This window comes from Nipponia nippon, unplaced genomic scaffold (genome assembly GCF_047370975.1).
Source record: "Nipponia nippon isolate SJK-2023a ecotype South Korea unplaced genomic scaffold, ASM4737097v1 scaffold_1, whole genome shotgun sequence".
Classification (NCBI taxonomy): Eukaryota; Metazoa; Chordata; class Aves; order Pelecaniformes; family Threskiornithidae; genus Nipponia; species Nipponia nippon.
In genome coordinates, this window is record NW_028262290.1 from 25,137,164 (window position 1) to 25,158,064 (window position 20,901).

General features: G+C 40.4%; 1 protein-coding gene across 5 annotated transcripts in view; it reads right to left on the reverse strand.

The window, feature by feature from the left end:
- CPQ (carboxypeptidase Q) overlaps window positions 1-20,901 on the reverse strand; it is a 167,657-nt gene that overhangs the window by 31,038 nt on the left and 115,718 nt on the right. For all 5 annotated transcript variants that reach the window (XM_087734969.1, XM_087734961.1, XM_087734979.1 and 2 more), the window contains one exon: window positions 11,931-12,022. In XM_087734969.1, coding sequence (XP_087591095.1) covers window positions 11,931-12,022 — 92 coding nt within the window. The remainder of the gene's footprint in view (window positions 1-11,930; window positions 12,023-20,901) is intronic.

The following is a 20,901-nucleotide window of genomic DNA, read 5'->3' on the forward strand; positions in this document are numbered from 1 at the left end:
AAGAGAATATGGTTTGTGATTGCTGTTTTTATCTGGCACCATATACTGAATTCTAGATGTCAGTGCGAGCATACCGTAACAAATTTGTTTAAGAAGCAGAGAAATGCTTCCTGTGATCATGTGTACCTAAGCATAAACGAAGGGACCTAATCTTTCTGTATGAAAACGCTGAAAACAGTTCAAGTTCAGTTCTGAGGCATCAGTATTCTGTAGGAGCCACAACATTACTGGCCTGCTGTCCCCAAATACTTGCTTTAAGACTTCTGAAGTGCCACCTAGAAAGGTAAGCCATTACCACCATATTTCAGTTTTCACTTGCAGCTCTCACCTTCTTCTCAGACCTGAAACTCAGAAATTCTGTTGCCGGGGGAGGGTACGCAGTCCGGTTGGCTTTAAGATTAGATGCATTCAGAGCTTGCTTAGACTATGAAGGACATCCCATCTAGAAAAACAGCCGCTGTCTCTTCAGAAACACATTATTTTCAATATACCATGTAGTCAACTCTGACTTTGGTTGGAGGACTGAAATGCCAAGGTTCTCCCTGACCTGAAGGAATAATGTCTGTTTTAAGGGAATTTTGTGCTTCCAAGGCAAGTCCTTACAGGAAACCTGAAATTTTAAGATTTTGTGTATAAATGGCATAATAACATTTACATTTAGTGTGCACTTGGAAGATTCTTTTTAGCTAAAAGAACAAAAACTAGCATCCAGAGCCATTTATTTGCTTCCCATACATTCAGAATGCTCGGTCACAAAGGTTTAATTGGAAAGAAAGTACTTAGAGACTTCACATGAAGGCAGATCTCACTCTTTTTGAGAAGCACTTAACTTTTTTTTGCAAAATAAAACAGTTCATAGCCAGGTCAGGCAGAAAAAAGCTATACTTCAGACTATCTTGAATGTGACTAAGAGAACTTACTGCAGGTTTTACTCCTATGCCCAGATCTCATTCCAGAATTTTATGGCTGTCATGGGTTATTACAAGAAAATTGTTACAAGAGATACGTGATAGCTGTGAGTAACAGATCCATGTCATTAACAGATTACATATTACATAAGTCTACAATTAAGTAAAGAATTCTTTCACATTTTCCTGGATATAAAACCAAGTATGAACTACAGGTGGCTGTGAATGTGATATTCACCTAAGTTCTCAGCAGTTCTTTATAGAATTTGCCAAGAACTGTGTTTTACACTTTACTTTCCCAAAACTTTTCTTTTGAGTGAAATAAGTTCTAACACAGCAGAGGTATTCACTTCTAACTTAGAAATATATCCAGCAGTTAAAAAAGTTAATACAAAATCTTTGCATATGATAAAGTAACTGTAAATGTTATAATACCTTAAAATAACCAATCTACCTGTCCACCCATCCAACCACTGGAAATCAAGGTGGAAATAACCAATGTTGTCACCCAACTGGCAATCACTATTTTAGGCAACGAAAAAAAATCTTCAGTTTATAAAAGATTAAATGTAAAGAATTAGGATACATGTGGTGCCTATGCCTGTCATCAGATGCAGTACCACAGGTCATGAGCCTCAACATCAAATCGTGATTCACAGACCCTTTGAACATAGTGGGAGAAAAGCAGGCCAAGAAGAGCACACTGCGTGGTAAAAGGGACCAATGATGCTCCAAAGTCACAGGTACAACAGAAAGAATGTCTCGAAATGTAAATCTTCTTCATATCACAAGCCCAAGGAGCAAGACTTAGGGAAGACAACACACATTTTGGTGTGCTGGTGAATTTCCAACAAAAGCTAACTTAATTATAGTGGGCTCTGCATAAATACCATGATAGAAATCATTCAGAAATGGCCTCTTTGGCTGAGTCTTCAAAGCAGGACTTCTGCTCATTTTTAGAGAAGCTGCAATGAGTAGGAGCAATAAGGCAAGTGGAAGGGACTATTCAGGGCAGCAAAGTAAGGAAAAGAGCGAGCGCGGGAATGGCGCAGATACCGAGAAGAAATCTCACGTACCACTCCAAAAAACAGAATTCCCAAGTTCCAAAATTTCATAAACTGCTAGTATAGCAGTCTTCAGCTGTGTTTTCTCATATAAATGTTTGCATGTGTTTTTAATACGAAACCAAGAAAACAAACCGCCCACAATACATTACACCATATTCTTACTCTGTAAGAAAGCTGTTCAGTTCTGAGAACGTGCTGGAGTGGCACGAAAACAGGACGCCCTGGGGAGAGAAACTGGACTCATTGGGGGACAAAAAAGAAACAGGTCACAACTACTCAAAGTACCACGTGTACTTGAGAAAGCTTCTTCCCTATTTTGTCCACTAGAAAATAGGATTAATTATAAAACTATTCACTGTCGAGTTTGAAAGTTGCAACCTTAAAAAAAGGGGGTTAGGTTGGTTTCACCATACCCATTTTTGTACACGTATATTGGTGTTTCTACTTACACAGAAAGATGTGCTGGAAAATATGCTATAGGGAAGCTGCTCTGTTGTCCTTTACCCTCTGTGGCGCAGGAATAACTGCCACTTAGCAAAGCAAGGTGAGACCGTACATTGCTCCCTTGACTAATTCAAGGGAGCAGCACAACAAACCAGTAAGATTTTATAAAATAACTGCAGGCTCAGCTGTTTCCTTCATTTTTCCCCATACTGAATGTATCATTTAAATAAGCATTTTAAATTTGGTACGCAATTTTTTCAGAAAGTAATCCCACTTGCTGCATCTTGATACTGTGCCACTTCTCTTAGCACATACCAGAAAATTAAATCTTGTTGGTGTAACCTGCTGCCTAATTCTCTGAACATCAAAAGAGACTTTTATCCTTTATCTTCCTATGACTTGGTCCCAGAAGAGGTCACCTCACTTTATCTTACCATGTTTAGCTCTTCAACTGAATTTTTAAATGAAACATTACAATAAATACTGCATGGGAAACTGGCTTTCTATAGCTTGTTATTTTCATTGAATATGCAAATAAGCACGATCCTTGCCAATACGTCTCCTATTTTTATTTTAATTCCTTTTATTTCTGTTTTCTCTATAAACAATCTATTTTTATCTCTGTTAAGCAGAACTAAAAATATAAGTGCTTCTCATCTCTAAGGCAAACACTTCAAAACATGCAATTACAGTCAAATCTTTTCAATTAAGAAAACAAACCCTTGTCATACGCATGACTCGTACTTCTATCAGTAGGAAACATGTCCCATCTAGAGTAGACACTGGCAATCCCAAGCATACAGGTAGCTACTTATTCAGTCAAAATCCCAATTGTTAATTCTTACCAAATGTTAAACTAGACTCCGACATCTCATGACTAATCTACCGAGTCACTGACGGCAATTCCTCTTACCCAGCTAAAGCAGCGAGACACCTGAAAGGATAAGGGAGGGAACAGCTGTCCTAAAACCCTTCAGCAATTTGGGGCTATTTAAAATAGAGTGTTATTACATCTAATAGCTTATTTACCAGTTTTCTTTTTCGTGAAAAAGAAAAATCACCACTTTACAGGGAAAATACCAAAGTCTGTAATGACAAAGCACTGTCCTTGACTAATGGTTAATTTGTTCCAGTAATAAGGGACATCAGTTAATCTGACAGTGCATTTTCAGCTTTCTGTTATTGATTTACACTTAACTTTAGGAAACACCAACACTTACATTCTTGTATTCCCGTATTTGACTCAGAGCAGTTGGGATCTAAGCATAGCATGGCAACAACCATGCTGCAGAACTTACAGTGAAATGACAGTCATCCCACTTGCAGTACTAAAAGTGTGTTTAAATCAACACCCGGCTTTTTTAGGCTGGCAACTAAGACTACAGGAAAGACAAGAGAAAACACTGGAAACACCTAAGTGGATATGACAGCTGGGAAAAAAAAATAAAATAAATAACATCCTCCAAGTATCTAATAATACATAAACATGGTGTAGTGTAATTTTGAGTTGCTGTTTAGGATCAAGATTATTTAGTGAAGCAAAACAGCATAGATGGGAATTAGAGAAAAAAACACCAGAACAGCTGTTAGGATGCGCCAGCATCAAGGCATAATAACCACCAGCCACAAGCGTGATCATACCACTCACACTCTTCTTGAATGAAGACAGGGAAAATCAGGAACACTGTGAGTTATAAATTTTTGTAAATTACCCCATCATTATATGCGAGAAAGCTGCTGTAAAGCTGAAGATTAGCACAATTTTTGATAGATGACAAGGTATGAATAAGGCTCATACTTCTGTTAAAACATGAAATATTTTACTGCCACATTTCTTCCAGTCCATAAAAAAGTCCATAGATCAGGGGGACTACAAGGATGTTGTGAGGATATGCAGGGAGAAGATCAGAAAGGTGAAGGTGCAGCTGGAATTTAAACTGGCCACCGCTGTTAAAGACAACAAAAAAAAGTTTTTATAAATATGTTAGTGACAAAAGGAGGGCTAGGGAGAATCTCTCTCCTTTGTTGGATGCAGAAGGTAACCTGGCCACGAAGGATGAGAAGGCGGCAGAGGTACTTAATGCCTTCTTTGCCTCAGTCTTTAATAGTCAAGCTAGACATCCTCGGGTTTTTCAGGCCCCTGAGCTGGGAGATGGAGATAGGACACAGGGTGAAGTCCCAGTTGTTGAAGAGGTGGCAGTCACTGACCTGCTCCTCCACCTGGATGCGCACAAGTCCATGGGGCCAGACGGGATCCACCCGAGGATACTGAGGGAGCTGGCAGAGGAGCTGGCCAGGTCACTCTCCATTATTTATCAGCAGTCCTGGTCAACCGGGGAGGTCCCGGATGACTGGAAGCTAGCAAATGTGACGCCCCTCTACAAGAAGGGTCAGAAGGAGGATCCCGGGAACTACAGGTCTGTCAGCCTGACCTCGGTGCTGGGGAAGGTCATGGAGCAGGTCATCTTGAGTGCCATTATGCAGCAAGTGCGGGACAACCAAGGGATCAGGCCCAGCCAGCATGGGTTTATGAAAGGGAGGTCCTGCTTCACTAACCTGGTCTCCTTCTATGACAAGGTGACCTGCTTAGTGGATGAGAGGAAGGCTGTGGATGTTGTCTACCCGGACTTTAGTAAGGCCTTTGACACTGTATCCCACAGCATTCTCCTGGAGAAGCTGGCTGCACACGGCTTGGATGGGTGCACTCTACGCTGGGTTAAAAACTGGCTGGACGGCCGAGCCCAGAGAGTGGTGGTGAATGGAGCCAAATCCAGTTGGCGGCCAGTCACGAGTGGTGTTCCCCAGGGCTCAGTGTTGGGGCCAGCTCTGTTTAATACCTTTATCGATGATCTGGACAAGGGGATTGAGTGCACCCTCAGTAAGTTTGCAGACAACACCAAGCTGGGTGGGAGTGTTGGTCTGCTGGAGGGTAGGAAGGCCCTACAGAGGGACCTGGACAGGCTGGATCGATGGGCCGGGGCCAACTGCATGAGATTCAATAAGGCTCAGTGCTGGGTCCTGCACTTGGGTCACAACAACCCCAGGCAACGCTACAGGCTGGGGGAGGAGTGGCTGGAGAGCTGCCTGGCAGAAAAGGACCTGGGGGTGTTGGTTGCCAGCTGCCTGAACATGAGCCAGCAGTGTGCTCAGGTAGCCAAGAGGGCCAATGGCATCCTGGCTTGTATCAGGAATAGTGTGGCCAGCAGGACCACGGAGGTGATCGTCCCCCTGTACTCGGCACTGGTGAGGCCGCACCTCGAGTACTGTGTTCAGTTTTGGGCCCCTCACTACCAGAAGGACATTGAGGTGCTGGAGCGTGTCCATAGGAGGGCAACGAAGCTGGGGAAGGGTCTGGAGCACAAGTCTTATGAGGAGCGGCTGAGGGAGCTGGGGTTGTTTAGCCTGGAGAAGAGGAGGCTGAGGGGAGACCTGATTGCTCTCTACAACTGCCTGACAGGAGGTTGTAGCGAGGTGGGGGTCGGTCTCTTCTCCCTAGTAACGAGTGACAGAACGAGAGGAAACGGCCTCAAGCTGCGCCAGGGGAGGTTTAGGTTAGACATTAGGAAAAACTTCTTCACCAAGAGGGTGGTCAAGCATTGGCACAGGCTGCCCAGGGAGGTGGTTGAGTCTCCATCCCTGGAGGTATTTAAAGAACGGATAGATACGGTGCTTGAAGACATGGTATAGATGGACTTGGCAGTGATAGGTTGATGGTTGGACTTGATGATCTTATGGGTCTTTTCCAACCTTGATGATTCTATGATTCTATGATTTTATGGCTTGCTCTCTAATAGAGTTACAGAGCTCTGATCTCTGAGAAACCAATGACAAAAGTTCCAGTAACTTCAACAACCCGGGAGCAGGATTTGGTCATGTACTTATTAGCATTTCACTCAGTAAAAACATACTACTAGCATGCCTTGCCTTGTACAATACTGCTACTGTTTCCTCTGCAGCCGCCACTTGCCAGCACTCACAGAGATGACCATTCAGTATTGTAAGTTCTCTGGGATGACAGACAAGAAAAAGCAGACAGCTCTGAAGACAGCAGCAGGCTATGTAAGGTATGCATCAGATTACCTGCAACCTTGTCTTTGGACATTTTTCTTTGACAAAGAGGCATATCAAAGCAAATTGCTCTTCCTTAAAAACATCCCATGGAAACCCCTGGAAAACTTAAGCCCTTTTACGGTTCAAATACGAGGGTATCAAAACGCTGTCTATGACTCTGAATGACTCTGTCCCACCGCTGTACCTTTTTGAAAAGTTTTAGGTTTTTGATTGAAAATAGGCAACACCGCCAAAATTAAAAATTGTGGTTTACATCTTTCAACCAAAGACAACTTTGGCTGCTTTCAATAAGCAAGTGAGTACTTTTGTAACTTTCAGTAACAATAAATCGGCAATACCTTAGAAATTACCACAGCACACACATCGTTAATATTTCCTGGTTTTATGCAGAACGCTTTTAGGTTCTTACCTGGGTAAGAGGTGCAATGTTAAAATGAAAAGAAGTCAATAAGGAGGAAGCTCATCACAATGAGTCAACAGGAGGCAATAATTTTCTGTGTCTTGCCGAGCTGCGGGGAGTTTGGACAGACAGAGCCCAGCTTTCTTACAGCAGAACATCCCCAAGCACCAAGGTCCCGTGGTCGGGTGCATCTGCCTGGAGTACGAAAGCAGAGCAGCTGTCTCCACCAGTTCACAGCGTTTCAGATAGCAGCTCTGCTACTTGCATGAGGGAAAGAAAAGGAAGGAAAGGTACAAAGACAAAAGTTCTCCTAACACTAGACGTGTATGAAACTTGCCCACATGGAATGAAGACTGGACAGCCAGGAGACACACTGCCATGGCTGATTCTGGGTCTTCCCTGCTTCAGGCAAGGTAAGGAATCAACCCCTTTTTGTGTTTTAGTAACACCTGGTTTCCTCTGCAGCTTTCACTAGGACTGTGACAACTCAATATTAAGAATTATCAATTCCTACTGACCTAGAACTGGTGTAAAATATAATTGTATAAGTATGCTAGCTTTACTGTGCTTAACACAATCAAGAGTTCTTCTGGTCGTTGACTGTGATTCTGGAGAATACAGTGCAACTAGTTTCTTTTTGCCATTTTGTAACTGAACATTTCTCTTTTTATGTGTTTCTTTCATTTCTCAATGAAAGGGATCAACAGGACAGCAGTGGTCAAAACCATAAGCAGTAATTTTACAGAACTTTTGATTACAGAGTATATTTCCTGAGAACAGTCAATAGGCAAATGGTCAACAAATTTTGCTGGAATAAAAGAACCCACATTAAAGTCCTTCATGTGTTTGGTTCAAATGACACACAAATCCATGTCTCACGTTTCACCAGGGTACTTGGTACCTTGGGAAATAAACAGAATGTGGAAATACAGGAGTTTTCTGAAAACTCTGGTTTGAGGAGCCACTGTTTTCTGGGGAAGAATCACTTCACCTGAAAGCGACAAGAAATTTTTTTGGTATTTGCTTCTTAGACAAAGTAACTCGTTAGCAAATCTCAGTAGAAACCTCATGTGAGCATCAACAAAGAGTACTTAAAGCAGCAACGAGACACCAGCATTTCAGAAAGTCCTGTTTTCATGCAGACCCAGTTTGGGCAAAATATCAACTCTTCTTGGTAATAAACACAAAAAGGAAACCATAGTAAACGCAGGTGACCAATATTTTTCATAAAATTAAACCTTTTCTAAGAAAGTTAAAATAGTGTATGGCATTTGCACCAGAAATTTAGGTAAGTACTGTAAACATCATTAAGATAGGAATAAAAGCATGCAGAAATATTTTAAGAATGCTTTCTCTAATGCGGTTTGAATTAAATTCATAACACATTAATGCCTCCAATGATCACAACAGAGTTACTAAAGTAAATTTGAATGTGGCCTAGGATCTCTTAGTCTTCTAATTACAAAATGTATTTGCTTTCCCAGGAGACTGTATGCAATACTTCTATTCCAAAACAAATATCAGCCATTCATAGTCCCTTAATTCAGCTAGGTAAATAACTGTAACCTTGTCTTGATGGTACACAGATCTTTCACAGAAACTAGTCCAAAGCAACGAAAGGAGGACAGACACTTCATTACATATGCTTCTTTCTCCCCTCATGAAGACAGCAAAAGAGTAAACATACAAAAAACTTTAAAATCCTACTGCAGAGCATTCAGGTACCGTTGTTAAAGGTTGTAGGAGAATCTGTACTGAATAGCTGCAACATCAGGTCCCCCAGAATTACTAAACCATGTTCCTCCTGCTTCTTCCATTCAACTTGGAAAGGAAAGCAGCAGTTGCAATGTTTCACATTTTTGAAGTTATTTACTGTATTGCCTGTACCTAAGAACCCTACTTAGCAACTGGCTCACATGACACTAAGCACTGGGCAAAGACTTCAGATGGAGGGTTGAACCCCAAGATCTGGAGCCTGATTTACACTTAGATGCCTTAACTTCATTACACTTTATCAAGATAAGGGGTCTTTACTGTAAAGGAAAATCAGGTGTTTTTCCAGTCTGGGTTTAAATCTAATTATTGGCTAACCGTTAAAAGCAGTGAGCACTTCAGCAGGTATCTCCTTTGGGAGCAAAGATGCTGGTGATTCCCCTGGGAGGCTTCTACCCCATGGTCAAAACAGAGCAGGTGCTCTGCGATGTACTGGTGGGTGGCAGGTACACCTGCACTAATGCAGGCACTGAAACTGCTGGACAATACTTGGCTTTCAGGTCTTGGAAATGTCTTAGAAAAATCATACAAAGGAAACAACGGATGAGGACCATGAGATGCTCTCCAGAAAAATATGTGATAAAATGAAAGCACGGTTGCATGAGTAGTCTGTGTGTCTGAGCTTATTCTGACTGCAGTTGGGCAAACGTGCTTTTCCTAAGCATGTATTTACTGGATGCTATCAGAAATGGGAGACAACACTAGACTGAGCTTCTAGTCAACCCAATATGGCAGCTTTCACATTCTCTTACAAGTTCTGAACAGCCAATACACCCTATCGCTAGTTTTAATAATCAGAAAGTATAATACTTGGCTCTACAGAAATACTTGAGTGATATAAGTAATGCTATTATGCAGGGATATGAGTTAATTATTGCCTCCATAGTAAAACCACTATGCTGCTGCTATCTCAGTTACTTCTGCAGTAACTCATCCACTTTCTAGCAGTGGCAACCTACAATGACGGATGAGGAAGAAAGACCTGAAATTAAATTGAAAGAAAAAATAAATAAGCTACAAAAGTAAGAGTATTTGTACTTGTCCAGTACTATATTGTCTTCATTTCTTCTCCCTTGCCACATTTCCACTGACATGAGGAGGTAATTTACAATGTCAAGGAAATCCATGTCTGTCTGTGCTGAATTACTGCATTCATATTTCTACTTTTTTGTAGCCAACTAAAGTCATAATAAGCCCAGCTATGCGGATGAGTCATACAGGCCATCTTTCATTTAACAAGGCATCCTTAAATACCACTCTGAGTTAACTTGTACTCATTACCATCAGCAAGCAATGTTTATGCCATACTATCCTAATTGCCAGAAAGCTGCACAAGTAAATCATTAAAGGTTGTTATTTTTCATGCTAATTATATGTACAGTATTAATCTGCTTTATTTTGTTATTATGAGTAACGCTATGTCCTATAGCTGTATCAATTTATAACTATGCCAGATCACATGGCAGGGGGGAAACAAGAACAACAAACAACAGACGGATGTCATTTCTGCTTAAATTCTCCATGTAAATTACAAATTCTTGTAAGTTAGACTGGGTTTTCTTTGCAGAGGACAACATTTAGACGGAATCGCAACAGCAGAGCAAAAATTGAGACACATCTTTGTCTCAATTGTTTTAAAAGCAAAGTAACCAAATATCTTTCAAACAACACCCAGCCTGCTTTGTATTTCCCCATCTGATCCTTAAGCCCACTTTTTGATATTACATCTGAATATAAATCCTAGAGACAACAGTGAAATGCAGACATTTTGGCAAAAGATGAGACGTGCATGAGACAATTTCATGTGTTGCTGACAACATCACCATAGATGGAGCTTATTTTCTGGCATGGAAATCTACAGAAGTGATGATACATTTCTCATGAGCAGTGTGCACAGAGCATCCCTCCAGCTCCTCCAAAATGCACTTCTGTACATGAGAAGCACCTCTTTCCTGTGCTACATATTCCAGAACATTTCCTTCTAGTTTAATCCTGCTGAACATCAGAGTACCAGTGGTAAATCCAGAGTCCTTAATACGTACTATACTGCAACCCTGTCACCTCCCTGAAGCTAAGAAAGCAAGCTCTTAGGTACCTCTTCTTCCAAATGAGAGAGCTGAGCTATCCCTATAATTTGGAGATATAAGGAGGAACTACATTATATATGGGTAGTTAAATACACTTAGTAATTTTAAACAAGTTAGTGGGATAATTGACTGTTCATCAATTAGCCAGAAAACCATAACCACTGTAATGCTATCTCTGACAACTCTATTGCAGATGCAAATTGATTTAGTTTTGTTCATCACAATGAATTTGATTCAAAGTGAAATTTCCATTTATTTGTTCTGATAGGTTACTTACCATTAAAAACATACTCTTAGGAATTGCTTGTAAGTCTGCTTTCATACTATTGTACAGCATGTGACTTCCTAAACACATTTGCATTCATCTTGTCTCTGCCTTGGATATATTAACCATGGCTGAGAGTAACAGTACTAAATTAGGGAACAGAATAAAAGATAACTACTTTAGCTTAGTTATACAGCTACAGTAAAATTTTTCTGGGAAAAAAAAATCCACACATATTCCCAAGACTTACCTCTGAAGTAGTTTTATGCAACTGCCCTTTATGTCATGATGTACATTGAAAAGGCAGTTGTTGGCAGCAGAGACAGATGTGACAATATACAATATTTTTATCCTGAAAACCAGTCACAGAGTTTGTGTGTTCCTTGCATCATCAGAAATCAACCATTCAAAACGTTCCAGGTTCCATAAAACTAATAATTGGCAAAGAGTATTTTAGACTACACATATTAAGATCATAGCAAAGATTTTTTCTTTGTATTATTTTATTTTTTACATTGTGAAATATTATGGGAAAATGCAACGAAGCGGAAATATATAAGGCAAACAAAATTTATATTGCCAACATATGTGGACCATTCATCATTCATTTTCAGAAAGTTAGCATTGTTTGAAAGCTATGGCAGATATCATCATGAAATATCTATTTCAGAACAGTTTTGTGACAGAATATCTTAGGTCAAGCGGAACACTTATATGCATGGTGGCATCACTTTCTGTTAAATGTAAAATGAAGTTTACATTTATGATTAAAACCAGAAAATATACTTTCAGGCAGAACTGGAATCTCTATTTTTCATTAGATATTAAGCTGAACAATTTGACAAAAATAATATGCAAGTCACAAGACCAGGGATAAAAGTGCTGTCAAGCAAATCATCTGAAGATATCATTTACCTTGTGCAACTGATAGTATTGCTCAGCACCTATTCCTCCTTGCTCTTCTGCCGTCCATAGCACCAAGCGCAGAGTCCTTTTTGGGCGAAGTCCTAAAACATAATTTTAAGTATTCTTTTTAGTACTAAATGTCCGTTATATTTGAGCATTTTTTGCATTGGTCTCCACCCCACAATGGACGAAAAGCCTGGGTTTCCACTCAGAATCTCTGCCTTCACCAAACACAACCTATTTCAAGTGTGGGTTTTGTTGTTGACACCACTTTTGTTTGTTTGGGGGGAAGGACTGGGGTGCGGGGAGAGAGCCCACGCGAGGAAGGAGTGGGCTGCTGTGGTGCTGCTACCAGCTGCAGTAGCACAAGAGAAGCACGTTTAGGGGACATACTGTAGGTGTCTGAAAACCATAACATAAAATAACTGCCTTGATAGATTTCTGAAACATATGCTGCTGTCATTGCGAGGGTCTGCAAGTAACGCGTGTCTGCTTTCAGCACATCCAAATCAAATTTTCCTGAGAATTACTGTTGCTTTGTCATGGTTAATTTATTACAATTAATTGAAAATGAGCTGCTGGATTTTTATGAGAAATGTTTACCCATTTCAAGAACTGAGGGGCTCTGCAATATTATTTTGCTTTTATCAGAGAAATGAAAAGCATCAATCTGTACTTTGGAATCTGAAATACGATCGGCTGCTGAATGTATGCACGGCTTTTTAAAACAAGGCAAACACAAGGCCATTCTACATTTTGCTATGGTAGCTCAATAAGAAAGATAGGTTCTCAGATAAATTTTGAAACTGTCTCTGCCATGGCAGATTTGAACAGATAGAAGTTATTGCCCTTTATTTATTTGATTGATTCTATTCATAAGCGAATACATTTGAGACATCAAACCTGAGAGCATGGAAGAGCAAACAGACCAAGAATAAACAGTGTTCTCCGTACAGTGTAATGCTAATTATGTTCGAGCAAAAATAAAGCCCCCAGAACTATTAAAAATAAAAAAAGAAAAGCCAGTGAGGAGACTATCACAAGCAATAAAGCATAAATTACCACACACACTTCTGTGCTGAGGAGAAATAATATCGGTATCACCATCAAAACTCATTTCATTTCCTAGCTGAAATGGATGAAGTTTACAAATAGACTTGACCTTCATTATTTTTTTTCTCTTCACACGATGAAAATCAACAGAAGATTTCTTTCTCAACACTACATGCCAGCAATCTTTGTAACTGAAGGCAGAGTATACAAGGAATAGTCAAAATCTGAAGAAAATACGTTAGATTTTCCAATATTTCTCAATGAAGGAAGTGCAAACAAGTGGTTTGAAGGTTTGTTTTCCAAATGTTGATCTGCTGGCTGTAAACAGAAAGGTCGTCAAACCTCATTACTTTAAAGACAACCACGCCGCACACATCCCAGTGGATTCCCTGCTCTTCTCCTAAATCATGACAGTACAGGATTAGCCTCCTTGGCTTTTCAAATCAGCCAGATGGCCAGCGAGGTAAAATTAAGATAATAAAATAGCAATCATCGGGTTGAAGTTAGAAAGATTTTAGACCCAAAATAACCACAAATGTGTCAGCAGCTTGGTTAGAAGACGTGGCTCTAAAGAAGAAAAGGTGCTGGGTATAAAGCATAAAGCGGCCGGTCCTGTAGCACAGTCCCAATGGCACTGCAGTTTAAGTGGTCAATAGAGGTGTGTTTGTCATATCACAAAATACAACGCACCGAAGCCCAGTCTCCAGCCCACCAGGGCAACGCTGTGAAAGCAGCTTTGGTAGGAGATGCTGAGACAGGGGAGCAGCATCTCCTGCCTCCTCCCAGGCAAAAATCAAGATGCTTTGGTCTGCTACTGCTGTCCAAAGGGGAACTTGGGTCAGTGATCAGGGATGTCACGTTCGGCTCCAATGGGCTGTAACCCTGGCCAATCTCTCCTGCTCTGCAGGAGCTTGAGAAGGTGTCAGCTCACTTGTGGGGAAGAAGTCTGAGATACTTATGGGCCTCTCCTAGCCCATCGTTGCATCTGTCCATTAAAGCTGGGGAAAGAAAAAAGCCCTGCTGAGCTTCAGTCTTTCCAGTCCCGGAGGTGCTCCCAGATCAGCTCTTCCAATCTCACAGATTTCTGTCAGCAGATTCACTTGTGTGTTCTACTGAAATTAAATGGGGAAGTTAAAAAAAATAAATATATATATAAGCTATGGAGGCAGTTATTTTAAATACAGAACAAAGTCTACAGAGGAAAATTTAATTTCCTCATTATCTTAATCTGAAAGCGATAAGTATTTATCTACCTGTTATTAAAAACACAGCTATTCTGATCAAAGAACATCAAACAAATCCAATACTCACAAGTAAAATGGCTCAGAATATTCTCAATGCACATTTTTATTAAAAAATATGACACACTGTACTGAAGTTACAATTTTTTTTTTTAATGAAGTTTAACTATTTTGGCTTGCTTCTTAAAAACTACTGGTTCCTAAGCAAGGTATCATCTCCACAAAATCAGAAGTCTTGCAGATCACAGCATAAATATGTGTAGAAAAGGCATGCTAAAATAGCACTTGGACTAGAAAACTATGTTTTGTGATGGGTGTATCATGTAGAGGGGTAGGTAGCAAATCTTAAAATGAAGGAAAACTGTTTCACAAATAAAATAGTACCTCTTTTCTTTTTATCTACATAAATTACATATTACATAGTTTAACAAAAGGGATATCAGAAGAAGACAAAATTTAAAGTTACCCAGAACATTTAAATAGACCATTTTGGCAAAGTGCAGCAGGTTATAATTGCATTCATTGATGGATCAGTGCAGGGATCCTACAATGTCCTCCCTGGGTCACTTGGATCTGAGATGATGTAACTCAAATGAAAGTTGCAGAGCTCAGCATCTCTCAAAACCACTGAAATCCCACAGTTTCCATCCTACTGCAGCATCCCAATATAGAGAATACCAGAGGTTTACAGGAGGATAACATTCAGAAAGCGATAGCCGGTACTCAAATAAATTGTTCTTTCTAAGCCCACATAACTAAAATCAAAACTAAAACAACTATAGATCCTCCTCCACCTACAGATTAATTTACAAATCTCCAACGTTTATAGAAAAATGAAGTAGCTTTTTTCTCCCTCTGCCTTACCCTTAACTGGGAAACATAGTCACAGTTTACCACAAAGGTGCATTTTACTGATCAGCCTCTACATTCTTACGGTTTATCCTAAGCGTAAGAAATACTATAGGACACCTGGGCTACTAAATTAAAGGATGAAATGAAAACATTGATGTGGTCAGTCTATGACTAAGGAAACGTGTGTAGCAAGCACACCGGGACGCTTGGCATATTATATTCCCTCTGTGCTGGCGTGGCTGCTAGCCCTTTCATTTTCTCTGGGTAACATAGTTTATGACTGCTCTGAACACTTCAGTCATACTAAGATGCAGCTCTTATTGACTCTATTTTCTGTTCCTTTTAAATTATCATAGAGTGCTCACACTTGCAGATGTCAGCAGCAAGCCTACATTAGCCAAAATACCAAATGCTTGAGAAAAAAAGATTTGTAACGAAGTGGTACTAACTAATCAGTTTGACTTCAACCTCAACAACAATGAAGTATTTTGCCAAAAGCTTTTCTTTCATAACTTATGTAAAAGATGATTGTCAGCAAATAATGTGGAGACGTTACACACACGCACATGCACATGTATAAATATACAGTTTACATTAATTTTAAATCTAAAATGGCTATTTTCTAGACATTACAGTGTTTATTAAATCCACGCATGTTCTTACACATGTGGATGATCTCCCTGTGATAAGATACTTACCAGGATGCTATACAAGACCTGAATTTTATGTCCTACGTATCTTGCTCATGCTTGATAGAATTGAGACACTCCCACATAGCAAAACTGGAATGTATGGTTTGCTAAAAGCACAGACAAATTATGCTCATGTGTCACATGTAATGTAAAAAAATAAACGTGCTTCACTCTCAAGATACCACATAAGCCAGGAGGAAGAACTTGCATTGTGCCTTTTTTTAATCAAAATAGAGATCAGTAGTGTAAATACTGAATTTCCTTCAGCAAATATTTTCCCACTTTGTAAACATAAATCCTTACTGATGAGAAGGATTAAGTACAAAGATACAGTATTTTCTAAGGAGACAGTGTATGATGGCTAATTAGACTTCTTCAAGAGAAGCCATCATGTTGTTATAAGACTGAACAGCTCTTGAAAATATAAAAAGCATTCCACCTTCATGAAAAAGGATTTTTTCCCCTGCAAGCCAAGGCACTGGGATCACCCACAAGCAAATCAAATAGCTGCTCAGCTTACATGAGGCATATAAGCAAACTGCAAATTGGTGTGAGTAGTTCAACAGGGAAAGTATTTTAACTTGCATTTATAGTGTATTCAGTGGTAAAATACTATCTTGCTGGTTTTAATTTCTAAAGTCTATTTCTACTTCTTCACTCTGGAAGCTGCATTTATTTCCCACCCCTGCTGATTTTTAAGAACATTCATAAGAAGTTGCATTAGCTGAAAAGAAGAGAAGCTCCTTAGCAGTACGAAGATAGGGCTGAAGCTCACCTGTATCCAATAAAAAGGAAAATGGCTGTAGCCCCCACCACGTGCTCTGAAACTGTGAAGATCATGAGGTTTCTTAGAGCTTTGCCAGCTTTACCCTCCCGATACCCTGCATAAACGGCCCAACAAAGCCTTGAACTGAGCACCAAAGTAGAAGAAATTGCACTACCAGATCCCTTACTCCCTAATACTGCCTGAGCCACTGATGTATTTGCTTCAGGAGCTACTAGGGAGAGGTATATACAGATATATCATCCTCAGGTCTTGTCCACTGCTGCATTTAACATCACGAGCGATGCATTTTTCTGCATTATTACCCTGTGGCCTGGAATGTCTTTAAAAGGGTATTTATACAAAAAGTAGTAAGATACATGATGATGATGCTGGCAATCATTAAATTCCTAAGACACTCCCTGCCTTTTTCAGGTTTGCAGTTGATTAGACATAGGGGATTTACTGTGTGACATTAGTTGGGATATTTCTATCATGCAAGCACTTTTCATAAAAAAAAAATGCCTGGAATTTCTAAAACCTCTGCCACAGCGTAAAAGTCAAAATAAAACCAATACTCCACATTTTGCTAAAGAAGACAAGAATTCATCATCAAACACAGTGGTACAATCTGCTTCCATTTCAAGTATCAGCATAGTTTTCTGTAAACAAGAATCAGATGGTATATTTAATAAGATCTCTGTTAAGCCCCTGATGTAATACCAATAATGTGGAACACTTCCCTTCCTTCAGCTATGTTATAATAGTGAAATTCCACTTGTCTAATGTGCTTCGTACCAGCTGAAATTACTCAAGCAAGACAATGACCTTACCAAGCTCAAACTCTGTGCTTTTAACTGCAGCAGATTATTGTCCATCTCCCATCCACTGCTTTTTGGAGCCGAATGTTTTAGCTGCACACCATTTATTTTCTCCCAGGCACACTGCACAACATTGGCGCTCTCACTTGATACATCTGTGCAACAAATTTATCTTAGAAATGATTCCTTGAACAATTAGCAGAGGGCCCTGATACACACCTAATAAACCAGTCACCCATGGCTTGTTCTTGTGACGGCATTCTGGTTTTAAAGGATTCCTTTGATGACAAGCTGCAGGTTTAGAGTTTGAAGTTGGAACACACACAGCATCGACAAACTTAAACACGACTACTATCCTTTTTAATGAGGCACTTACACTTTTCTTTATTACTAGCTTCTCCTCACCCTTTTTAATTTATTGCAGTATCCACTGTCTGAAAACAGTGCCTTAGGAAACTGTGTCTTTGAGTTTCCTCCATGCTATGCCTCCTGCTTTCCCCAACCTCTTTCCTGCTGTGTCTTCTTTGTTGCACAGTTTTCACGGAAATTTCCCAAGCCTCTTGCGACTTTACATTGCAGCCTTCTGAAAAAAAAAAAAAAGCTATTTCTGGTCCATATTTTAGGGTCAGACTAGCTGTATCAACAGTCGTTCTTAATTGCTCTGTTTTGCGTACAACGCACTAGCAGTCCCTTTATGCATCATTAAAATCCCCTCTGTCCCGGTTTTGGCTGGGATAGAGTTAATTTTCTTCCTAGTAGCTGGTATAGTGCCGTGTTTTGGATTTAGCATGAGAATAGTGTGATAATACACTGATGTTTTAGCTGTTGCTAAGCAGTGTTTATACTAAGTTAAGGACTTTTCAGCTTCCCATGCTCTGCCAGCGAGGAGGTGCACAAGGAGCTGGGAGGGAGCACAGCCAGGACAGCTGACCCAAACTGGCCAAAGGGCTGTTCCATACCGTATGATGTCATGCTCAGTATATAAACTGGGGGGAGTTGGCCGGGGGGGCAGTGATCGCTGCTTGGGGACGGGCTGGGTGTCGGTTGGCAGGTGGTAAGCAGCTGCATCACTTGTTTTTCCTGGGTTTTCTTCCTCTCTCTCTCTCTCTCCTTGCTTTCCTTTTAATTACAATTTTATTATTATTACTATTTTATTTTATTTCAATAATTAAACTGTTCTTATCTCAACCCATGATTTTTCTTACTTTTGCTCTCCAGATTCTCTCCCCCATCCCATTGCGGGTGGGGAGGGTGAGCGAGCGGCTGTGTGGTGTTTGGTTGCCGACTGGGGTTAAACCACGCCAGGTCTTTTGGTGCCTAACGTGGGGATGGTTACAGCAATGGAAGCAGAGGAACTAGCAACGCAGAGGCAAACCCATCTGGGCTGCCGCATTGTGGCAACATGTTGCTGCCTGGGTAGAAAACCTGGTTATAAAAGTACGTCACATAGATGCTCACGTACCCTAGAGTTGGGTCATGAAGAACATCAAAACAACCAGCAGCTCAATCAGGCCGCTAGATTGAAGTGGCTCAGGTGGATCTGGACTGGGAACATAAGGGTGAATTATTTCTAGCTCCGTGGGCCCATGACACCTCAGGCCATCAAGGAAGAGATGCAGCATACAGATGGGCTCGTGATCGAGGGGTGGACTTGACCATGGACACTATTGCACAGCTTATCCATGAACGTGAAACATGTGCTGCAATTGAACAGGCCAAGCAGTTAAAGCCTCTCTGGTATGGAGGACGATGGCTGAAATACTACTATGGGGAGGCCTGGCAGATTGGTTATATCACACTCCCACAAACCTGCCAAGGCAAGCGCCATGTGCTTACAATGGTGGAAGCAACCACGGGATGGCTGGAAACATAGCTCATGCCCCATGCCACCGCTCAGAACACTATCCTGGGCCTTGAAAAGCAAGTCCTACAGTGACCTGGCACCCCAGAAAGAACTGAGTCAGACAACAGGACTCACTTCCAAAACAACCTCATAGACACCTGGGCCAAAGAGCAGGGCAGTGAGTGGGTATATCACATCCCCTGTCATGCACCAGCCTCCAGGAAAATCGAACGATACAATGGACTGTTAAAGACTACATTGAGAGCAATGGGTGGTGGGACATTTAAACATTGGGATACACGTTTAGCAAAAGCCAGCTGATTAGTCAAGGCTACAGGATCTACCAATTGAGCTGACCCTGCCCAATCAAAACTTTTACGTAGTGTAGAAGGGGATAAAGTCCCTGTAGCACACATAAAAAATATGCTGGGGAAGACAGCCTGGGTTATTCCTGCCTCGGGCAAAGGCAAAACCATTTGTGGGATTGCTTTTGTTCAAGGACCTGGGTGTACTTGGTGGGTAACACGGGAGGATGGGGAAGTCTGATGTGTACTTCAAGGGGATTTGATTTTGGGTGAGAATAGCCAATGATTTGAACTGTATGATGTTAATTGCTATGCAATACTGTATGTCATTACTACTATAGTTGTTATATACCATATCAATGGTATTACAGGAAGAATCACCCAGATTAATGAAGAACGAACTTCGATGAAACCGAGTAAAGTGCAGAGATGATGGAACCAGAACTGACTTCAGCATGCAACACCCTCCAAACTAGTAAAGCTCTGTTAATTTTTTTTAATCTGGCCAAATATTCAGAGGGTTTTTTTCATTTTCTTTTAGATTCAATCTGCTAAAGTGGAAACTGTTTCACTTGTGAACAGATCGGGAAACAGGAGATTTTCTGAGATTTCCAGGATCTCAGTGACTGCTTTATTTCCTGGTTTAATTAAACTGCTGGGCTTCACAGCAAGTTACATATTTTAGCTCTCATTGCATTCTCATTACACTGCCTATTTTTTATATCGGTGATAGTTTTAGTTATAATATCCCCTATTCTGGTCTAGACCTCAAGTGAAGTATCAGATAAGGTCACTTTCATTAAGCCACAATAACTTTTTAAGCCCTTTTTCTTTCTTTGTAATAGACGGTACACAGTTTTGGTGTTGCAGTCTTCCGTAGTATTGCCAGAGTAAGAGCCCACACTTACTCTGCAGTTTTGGCCTCTGCTAGAGGTCCCAGTAAACTAAGGTCCCAATAAAGTCAGAGTATGCATAAATTCCTAACATTTGCTACTCAATTATATTGCTTTTCTGACAGGGTTCTGACAGCTTTTGAAATAGAAGACAGGAAGATTTCAATACTCCCAAGTATTTTAAAGAATGCTACCTAATTTCTGTATTCTGTGGCATAGGCAAGCTCTGTTTCAGAGAAAAAGCTCTTCCCCTTAGCATCCTGTTTGTCTGGCTAATTTTAAAGAATACACACCTATAGCAATAAACTGCAATTTACAGGATGACAGTAATAATGCCATTAATTGAGGACGTCCAGACTTTTTCCTCTGAAGATGAAGAAATACAATCCTCTATGATTCAGACAACGAATCTCACTATTTGTGCAGAAAAGTGTCTGTCTAGTTAGATGTTTATTTAAGAAGAAATGTTTTTTTTTATTTGAGTGAAAAATAATGATTCAACAGAGAAAATCTAAGG